General features: G+C 44.9%; 1 protein-coding gene across 2 annotated transcripts in view; it reads left to right on the top strand.

Annotated features, from left to right (window-relative positions):
* The window catches only part of LOC112574056 (acetylcholinesterase-like), a 29,829-nt gene extending 20,648 nt beyond the window's left edge, over positions 1–9,181 (top strand). For both annotated transcript variants that reach the window (XM_025254868.1, XM_025254869.1), the window contains 8 exons: positions 3,999–4,184; positions 4,456–4,652; positions 5,051–5,192; positions 5,425–5,544; positions 6,278–6,351; positions 6,861–6,990; positions 7,331–7,466; positions 7,858–9,181. In XM_025254868.1, the coding sequence (XP_025110653.1) occupies positions 3,999–4,184; positions 4,456–4,652; positions 5,051–5,192; positions 5,425–5,544; positions 6,278–6,351; positions 6,861–6,990; positions 7,331–7,466; positions 7,858–8,206 (1,334 nt within the window). In that variant the 3' untranslated portion in view covers positions 8,207–9,181. The remainder of the gene's footprint in view (positions 1–3,998; positions 4,185–4,455; positions 4,653–5,050; positions 5,193–5,424; positions 5,545–6,277; positions 6,352–6,860; positions 6,991–7,330; positions 7,467–7,857) is intronic.
* The last annotated feature ends 616 nt before the right edge of the window (positions 9,182–9,797 follow it).

The raw sequence follows: 9,797 nt of genomic DNA on the forward strand, positions 1-9,797 counted from the left end.
GTCAAACCTTAGTGCAAGATTTATTTTCGAAGATGTGGTGGTTCACTAACCATCCTCGAGATTTCGTCGGATAGCCTCGTCCCAACACAAACTACTGTGATAGAAACCGGTCACAACAGAAGTATGAGGGTGTACCTGTATTTCTCAATGCCAAGAGGACATCCGATGACAAAGCAGTAGACTGATGTTAAATTATTGTACAACGTTGGTTGATGTTGGTAGGCATGGAGATGGCTCTGAGTTTTATCCAATCGTTTGAAGAACATTGCAACACAAAAAAAAACCAACCCGTTGACCTTTATCAGCAAGGTGTTGAGAAAGTCAACTAATCTTAACCTTTCTCTCTGCAAAAACTTGGATGTTGTATTGGACACACTTACATTGACGGGACAGTCTAACAAATTCCGCTAGCGCGCTAAAGCCTTCGTTTCCTTTCACCAATCAGTCTGTTTCCATTCTGCCACATCGCCCTTCCTCTTGGTAGTTGTTTGGTTGCACGTGCCAGTGTGTCCCTTCCTTGGCGATATTGGCGATATTGATGTCGACGTGTTGCAGAAGCCACTGCCGCCGTTGCCATGGAGTGGTGTCAAGGAAGTGACGTCACTGCGAAGGCTGTCTTCAACCAGCTGGAGCTCACGTACGTCAGGAGCATTCCCGACTTTCAACCAGGGAGACATGGCCGAGGACTGCCTGTATCTCAACTCTATGTCCCTCCATACGGTTCGTGAGAGCGAGTTCCTAAAGTTGTTTCACTTTCCATTGTTATTCGACTGTGTGGATACTTTCTGGCTAAATGGCTAAACTGTTCTTTCACTCCTCTCTCTCTTTCACACTCAACCACAGGATGGGTGGACAGATAGTGCACTAGCAAAACATGAAAATACTGGAAGTGCTTTGTGTCTTCGCCTGCAATTTAAAGACAAGTATTAATCCTGAAATTAATCATATATTTAAATCCAACGAAAATGGTTGATCGCGGGCACGATTTCGACTCATTAAAGAAATATATGGATCCTTGTTGACAGTTTGAGGTAAAGACTGGAGCAATTGGATGGGGAACGCATAAAAACGTGGGTAGGGGGCTGGGGGGTGGTGGAAAGAGACCCTTCCCACCCCAAAAAAAAAAAATCTTTGATTACGTCTGCCTCGGCCGATGAGTGGACTTGACACGAGCTGTCGGGCATGACGTCATACTTTGAAAGGAGGTGTCCGGAGAAGTGGGTGGACTTCCAGGTGTGGATGCCGTCACGCGGGCGTCCAACGAGGGAGGGCATGGGGGGATGCTTCACGCTTGATGTCCTGGCTGCCTCGGCGGACATCATCGTCTCACCTTCAACGTACCGCTTTGGTGCTCGGTAAGCTTCCCCTTTCTTCTTCTTCGCTGCCTCACCTACCCTCCCTAGTACACCCCTGCCCCCCCAGTAGCGCCGTGTGAGGTGGTGTGTCAGGTTAGTGTGTCAGTATTAACATGCAGGTTTGCCGATATCTATCGTTGGACCCCGCACCTGACAGGTCAGTGGGCGGGAGGATTTTTATGGTGAATTAGCAAATGTCTGGGTTTGCATGTTAATGAGTTCGATTCTTAGGGGGCGCCTTCGTACTTAGTAGGCGTGTGTGTGTGTGTGTTTGTCTGTGTGTTTATTTCGTCTCTTCATCTTTTTGTCCACTCATGCAACTTTTTTTCAATCGACATATTTTTTTCTTCTCTCGCCTTTCAATCCATCTTTCATTGGAGCACCACCCATCATCACACCACCCGACGACCTCCTGCCTTCTAATCTGTGCCACCAGCTCCTGAAATTAAAAGATTAAAAGTTCTCAGAAAAAAAACTCGCCAGCATTGCGGCGCTGTTGAGGTTATGAAAGGAAATGCTTGCCGTGCACCCGAGACTCGTCTCGCGGCTTCTAATCTGCCCGAGGGGGAGAAGGCGGGTGGAAGGGTGGTACAGCCCTGTAATGTAATTGCGTAGGAACCTTCTAATCGATTATCGATCTTCATCGTCGGCTCCAACCACGTCCAGGTGCCTCTTAGAGCCACCGCTGTGGCTGCTCACACCTGGATGGAGAGATGACACGAGTTGTTTTCTTTTAAATCCCAGAATTTCATTTTAAAAGGACGCACGCAATCAAGAAAGAGCAAGATTGGTTGGACATGAAGGGCAGAGAGAGGGAGGGGAGGAACAATATGGAAGATTGACAACACGATACTTTTATTTGCGCGTGTGTTCATTTTTAGGATCAGTTCTTCTTTCTCTCACATGGACGTCTCTCTATGGAACCTTTCTTGCCGCCTCTCAGACATCTTCCATAATTTCCTGCGCAAGTCGATGTCGGCCAGATTTAGCTGTCAAATTACTCTCCAGAAGAACGGAGGGACAGTAATTACAGTAATTTGCAGTTGGTAATCGCTGTATAGGTCTTCTTGCATGCGGGCCTGGCATTCACAGTGGGACGGGAGTCTTCGTCAGGTCACTCTGACTGGCTTCTACTTAGAAACCTGCGAGGTTGGCGAGGAAAGATCGACAGAGAAAGGTAGAAAGAAACAATATAAAGGAAGAGTTTGTAACAAAGAACACGACCAAACAACAAAACTATTAGCATTTCAATATTTCACACAAGTTTATACCGAATCGATGGACATATATTTATAAGATATACAAAGATACCAAAGTCGAGATTATAAGAAATCAGATATTTCGAGCAAGAGTCACTGAGTGCGAAAGGCGAGAGAAGGAAGATGAAAAGATGTAATTTAGTAATCGAGGTGATGGGAGAAGAGAAGATGAGGAGGAAACTGATATTAATGACAAGGAGCATGCAGGTGAGGGTGAGCACCTGAGGCAACTGGATGTCATGTGTATGTAGAGTGAGTTATTCCTAGCTCTCCATTTCTAACGGTAATTGCGAGGCCACAGTGGACCTGGTCCAGCTGCTGCGGTGTCAGCACGTGACCAGCTGGGAGTCTGCGCATTATGCGAGGGAAAAGGAGTTACAGCCCTTACTTGCTGTCGATGGGAATCACCAAAGCCTTCCTTTTCAATTTCCTAAGCTTTCATTCGTTCTATTTTTCTCTCGGCGTTGAAAGCGCCATGGCGGGGCACGAGCGTGCGACAGGAAGAAGTTGAGGGGAGGTCACGCTCTCGGGCATGTCCATCACATCACTGCCCTCCATCCTGGGGCCGTGCTCATGAAGCAAGGGTAAACCTAGGGCAGCATGGGCAGGATCAGGACAAGTGTTTTGTTTTCGTAGTGTTGTTCAGACCCCGCTGGTATTGCTTTAGGTCAATTTACACCCAGGGTATCTTTGCCACTGGGGTACAGAAACAGCGGCAGGGGATTGGACAAGGAGGCAAGACTAGTTCTTGATGTCCCAATCTATCCTCGGGGAAAGGACTTATTCTCGCTTTTAACGGCTGCCCCTAATCAAATGAAAAAAAAATTTCGAGAGCGCCACCTTTCGTGTCGTTGAGTGGACTTTTCACACGCTGCCAGACGCATCTGTGACGGGAACCTCACGAAGAGATGGAGGGTGGGGATGCGGGTAAGTGCATACGTACGGCGGAGAGAGACATGGCCGCCCTCAATGTCAGCGTCACAGGACCATCGTGCATAGAGGTGAAAGGTCACGATTGCGACAGTTGACGAAAAAAAAAAACCCATGTGAGATTCAGGTAGACTTTGGCAAAGGAGGATCGACTACAGGCGACTAACGAAAGACTGTCTGGTGAGAAGAGACAGGAGGTCGATCAGTCTCTGGGCGCATCCTCTGGGCTTTCTGGAACCAGCTTAGGTTTCATCTGCTCCAGATGCAGAAGATCTTTCAGGATTAACAGGATGAGGCGCTAAAGCCAAAGAGGATAGGGCATAATGCCCAGCCTTTCCATATTTTCCATATACACTAGTTCCAGAGAGAAGAAGTCTGAGCACAAGAGAAAAATCCACACGCAACACACATTCTCACGTGTTCATTCTAAAAATAGACTGTATTGGTCTGAAAGGTTTCCTGAGTGGCGAGAGCAAGGATTTCCCAGGAAATTACGGGCTGCATGACCAGACGATGGCACTCCACTGGGTGGCGAAAAACATCCACTGGTTCGGCGGCGACCCCACGAAGGTCACCATTGAAGGCCACAGCGCAGGCGGAACTGACGTCGGACAGCACGTGTTGTCTCCCCTTTCGAAAGGTATCGTCATAACCGACGACCTAAAAAAAAGAAAAACAAAAAGAAACCGTTAAAAATATTCGTCTATGATGTTTGGAACATTTTGTTGCTCCTTTTGTTTGTTTTAATTTTTTTTCCTTTCTCTCTTTCTCTCACGTAATCTCTCTCAGGAACTCATACGAACACTTTCACGCACACTTGCAGGCTCGACTACACTTCAAGATGTTCTTATTGTTGTGGAAGCTGCCCGGAAGTGGTTCACTGGGCTACAGGTTGTGTTGACGGTTTGCAGGTTTGTTTCGTTACGCCATCATGCAGAGTGGATCCCCGCTAGCTTACTGGGCGCTCCTCCATCCGCCGGCCACCACAGTGGAGTCCACAAAATCCTTCGTCAAGAACCTGGGCTGCACCCGCACCCACGATATGGCTTTGGTCAAGGAGTGTCTCAAAAAGATAGATGCATGGTACATAAACAATGCCTTTTACAAGGTGCGTATGAACGGATGTTCACTATACAAACTAATCTCACCTTTAACTCTTCACAACGCCCTCTAGTGTGTAGAGGGGAAAACCACGTCTACTTAACAGATGAACCATGAAGAGTTAATTTCTAGGGGTAGGGATCGAGGTGGTTCATGGTTTAAAGTATTTTTTTTTCATTTATCGTTAGTCTAATTTTTTTCCAGACTTTGCTTTGCTTGTAGCCCACCTGTCCTACCTGTGGCAGTGCTTGTTAAATAACATTCAGAGATTCAAAGGAAAACAAAGATTTTTTTTAATTCATAGTTGGTCATTACGTGCATCTAAGTTTATAAAAGTACAAAGAAATCCCTGGTGATGGACTGAATGTTGTAGCATGGTCTAGTTTGGTGGTTTTCCGGTTTCAGCACGCGCCGGGTCTGTACAACTACTCGCCAGTGGTGGACGGTGAGTTCATCCTGGCGCCACCTGAAGAAGCTCTGATGAACCTGAGTCTCAACGGACAGGCCTTCATGACAGGCATCACACAGGACGAGGGTTCGCTAACTAGTGAGTTGTGTGTGTGTGAGAGTGTGAGAGAGAGAGAGTGTGTGTGAGGTTTGTGTGTCTGTGTATGAGTGAGAGAGTGAGAGAGAGCGCTGGAAGAAGACTTTAGTCGAATCATTATAATGTAATTTTGTAAAAACTTCGCTATTCAAAATTTCATTTGAGTTTTCTGTTTCAGTAGGATAAAACCTCAGTGTACCGAGTTCGTATGTCTGTTTGTTTGTTTGTGTTGTAGCTGAGGTCGTGCTGAAGTCGGCCGAGAAGGTCAACCAGCAGTTCCGCTTCGACGAAGACTACCCCAAGGACTACACTCCTCCACCCGTGCAGGCCTTCAGTATGATCCCTGGCATCGAACGTGAGCCGCTGCCCTTGTAGTCAAGCTAAACCCTTGGGCTTTCTCGGCTCAAACATCTCTTAGAACCTGTGATCATGTTTTGAAAATTTTATTTAAAAATGACCCAAGAAACGTACCAAGATGCAAGATATTTGAAACAAGTTTTTTTTTTCACGAAGGCCCTTTGGCTGTGCAATTAAAGGATTTGCTTGGCTTTGATCACGAGCAGCCTGTAAGCTACAATATTTTTGCAAGTAGATAACATTCGCGACAGTTGCTTGAGGCCTGCACCTTCAAACCCCAGTTAATGTGAAAAGTGAGTTTCTATAACTGAAGTTTTTTTTCACTCGGAAGTTCTCAGTTTCAGCAAGTAAATTGAATAATCATGTGTTTTATACCGAGCCTGAGCATTTTTATATCTCTTTTCCGAATATTTTTAGCCTTTTTTGGGAGAGGGGAAGGTTTGCAATTTCCTAGACAAGTTCTGACTACTTCTGTGTTAATATGGAGTGACCTAGGGTCACATACAGACTGAAGTCGCACGCAGAACCCAGGGTGTGTTCTGTTTGTTCTGGGTTTGTGTTTTTTAATGACCCCTTGTTATGTAGCATTAAAAATAATATGGCTGGATAATGTTGAACACATCTTTGGTTATATTTCTAATCATGTTGATTATCCCTTGGTGAGATAGTGTTTCTGGTTTAACACTTACTTAGTGTCACCACATGAATGATGCCCTTGTTCTGTTCTCCAGACCTGGTGTTTCACGAGTACAAACCATGGCATGACCCTGACAACAAGACGGCCAACCTCGTCGGCTTTTCCCACGTGAGTATCTGACCATCGTGAGAACACCCCGGGTGTCAGCCAGCAGAAGGGGCTTCAAACAGGTTTAGAGATACGAAAATCAGTCAGTAATTAGTCAAGAAAGCATCATTAAAGAGAAAGAACTCCATTGTTATAAATTGTTAAAGAGAAGGAGATGTATTGTTAGAAAGAACTTTATTGTCAAGTAGAAGTTGTATTGTTAGAAAAAGTTTTATTTTACCTTCCATTCTTTATGATATTTGTTTCTGTCGGATGAGGGATCGGTTGTGCTTTTTTTACAGCTACAACCATTCTCCATCAATTTTTATGCTGAAAAATACTATTGCCACAATGATCCACAGTCTGTGAACTAGTATTTACTGTTCTGTGGATCCTTCACACGCCCATTGTTCCTTCCATTCATTTTATCCTCTACTTTTCAATTTATCTCAGTTTTGTTTCTGTTGTTCTCTTGTCCGTGAGTGCACGTGACATTTGTCCAATTGGAATCTCATGTCTGGTCCTTGCAGGTGGTTGGAGATTCTACCTTCGTTGCACCTGCCATCAAGTTGGCCCGACTGTTGTCCCGGAGGTCCAAGGCCGTCTTCTTCTACACATTCAACCACGTGTCGGCTCTCTCCAGTCACCCCCTGTGGATGGGTATGGCACCCACCCTGTTAAATAGCACCTACTGTAGCAGCATACCCTGTATCATAGCATCACCTTGTAAACAGGAATCCTCGAAGTTTTGAAATAAGTCTCGCGAACATTTCTTACCAACCTGGTTTGTTGATTGTAGTCCTAGGATAAGTACAAAACTTTTCGTACCTGTCAGACTGCACACACCTTTCATTTTGTATTTTAACTGACACAGAACTGCTAAATGTTTCATTCGTTATAAACAGAGTTGTTCAGACTTAAGTGACTGCTTTGCGATTTTGTCTGTACAAACGAATCTTGTCGAGAGAGAGAATTTCAAAGGATGCTCTGACTGCTCCAGGTGTACCTCACGGCGTGGATCTGTTCTACCTGTTCGGCTGTCCTCTCAGTGGCCATCCCATGCACCAGTATGACGAGCTGGACAAAAATGTCAGTCGCACCTTCATCGACCTGTGGGCCAACTTTGTGAAGCACGGGTAGGTGGCGCTCATCCACTCTGATATGAAACACGGGTAGCTGCAGTCTGAAGGAAATCATAAAGTGTGTTGTGAAGTTCACTAAAGTAATCTTGTTCCCATTGTCTACATTTACTGTTACATCTTGAAGTCTATATTCACCGCTGCTAATTGATGGCCGTCGTCAGCAACACGGTCATGTGACTGATTGATTGACTGGCTGGTTAAAAACAAACAAGTCCCCCCACCCCCAAAAAAACAAACAAAAACAAAACAAAAGCTAACAAGCAAACCAAAAAAAATTAAACCAACAAACCAACGAACAAATGAACAAACTAAATAAAGAATAAATTAAGTAGTCTATAAAACATCTGTACCCTCTTGTCTACTCTCACATCCACCTGTGACGCAGGTACCCCTTCCTGTCATCGAGGCCCCAGGAACCCTTCCCGGCGTTCGAGGACCGGAACCAGTCCTACTTCATGGTGGCCAGCACGCATGCGCAGGCGGATATTCGCGTCGGGCGTCGCCTGCGGTCGCGGCAGGTGGCCTTCTGGAACAATCTGCTGCCTAAGCTGCGCCGACAGGACGCGCCCCCTGGCGGCCTGGCTCCGGGCAACGCCGTGGCCTGGGTGTTCGTGGCGCTGTCCTCCGTTCTCCTCGTCGTCGTCGTCATCTTGTCGTTGTGCGTGCTGTACTTCAAGAAACTGGCGCGGGACCGGTGCATCGTGCACGCTAACGACGAAAAATCGACATCTTAGTCTAGAATATGGCAAATGATTTTTGTTTTTGTTGTTGTTTCCTTCTTCCCTTATTTTAGTTTTATAAGGGGGAAGGGCGAAGGTTGTCTTGGATTGGTTAGTTTTTATTTTTGTTATTTTTATTGAAATTACCTCAGACATGGCGGCTGTTGATGAAATCAGCCAAGCGCGGTTCATACTGCCGTTTCTTCTGACAGTTGAAAAGGTTTCTTTTTTTTCCATATCAGAGTTGTTGCTCAGTGAACATTGGACTGTGTCAGTCACTGCTTGTGTTGTTTTCACCCTTGTTTATGTTTACACCACATAAGGTAGTAATGAGATGACTGATCAACTCTCTCTGTCCCCAAACCTGTACCGTGATTTGTTTGTGTGCGTACACGATTCACTCGTTTTCACCTGCACACCTTTTGAAATCTGTTGCTGCACATGTAATGAGTTTATTATGCCGACAACCTGTAGGTGTTAGCATTTCAGCACAATGGAGATTACATCTACTATTATACTCACAACAAACATGCTGACACCAAATAAGTTTGTGTTTCTGATATGAGTAACTGCGCATTGTCAGGCATTGAACTAGTTCAGTTTGTTTGTGCTCAGTGCTATTTACAAATAGAATACAAATACAAAACATCTTTATTAATTCTTTTTAGGAAACTGTTTGTCTACTATTACTGTATATGAAACATCCGACATGACATGATACCTCAAGCATGACATTAATTATAAAAACAAAAACATTAAGACTGGGCGGTCGTTGACCTCAGCCCTCTGTATATTCAAAGTGGTTTTGTACATATTGCATTGCCCTGCATTTTTTCTTTCTTTGTTTAATGTAATGTAAATCCTCCAGACTGTAAGCAGGATATCACCGTTACTTATTGTTTTCTAATGATTATAATGTAACAATGTCTGAGATAAAATACTATGGGACTGACTTGGATATGCTCAAATAAAAGATGCTATTTACATAAAGTGGTCTGCATTCAGGTTGAGATAACTCTTTCAAGCACACGTTTTCCTCGAAGTTGTCTTCGCTTCGCAGAGGAAACCCTTGAGGGAAGGTGCTGTCCTCTTTGAACCTTTCCTGAGCCTCTTCCCTGCTGACCACAGTCTGCTGTTCACCTTTGTCTGATCATCTGCTGCAATGTTTGTCTCCAGGACTTGGGGCGGGGATGCAAGAGAGAAGAGTATTGAGAGCCAGCATGTGTGTGTGTGTTTTCTTGTTTGTTGTTTATAGGGGCGTGGCTACATTGTAAACATCATTGATGCGCCTCTTATTGTCTGTGTGTTTGGTGCTTGAAGTGTGACCTCAACTCACCCCATCGTCCAACAAACAAAAGAACAAGAAGCTAAACAACATGCAGTATAGGAAAAAAATCATCGTATCACAGGTTGTAGCCTCGTGGCTAAGCTTTTTGTTCAGATGTTACCTTCCAGGCGAAGACTTACCCATCGTCATGGAACCAATCACTTACTTTGCAGTCAAAGAACTTTTCACACAAAACACATTCGCAACAACTTTGGTGAAAAAAGTCTGTAGTTGGCAGGTTATAAACAAAAACACACTTTCGCTCATTTCTCCGACCTT

The sequence above is a fragment of the Pomacea canaliculata genome, linkage group LG10 (genome assembly GCF_003073045.1).
Source record: "Pomacea canaliculata isolate SZHN2017 linkage group LG10, ASM307304v1, whole genome shotgun sequence".
In the NCBI taxonomy this organism is placed as follows: Eukaryota; Metazoa; Mollusca; class Gastropoda; order Architaenioglossa; family Ampullariidae; genus Pomacea; species Pomacea canaliculata.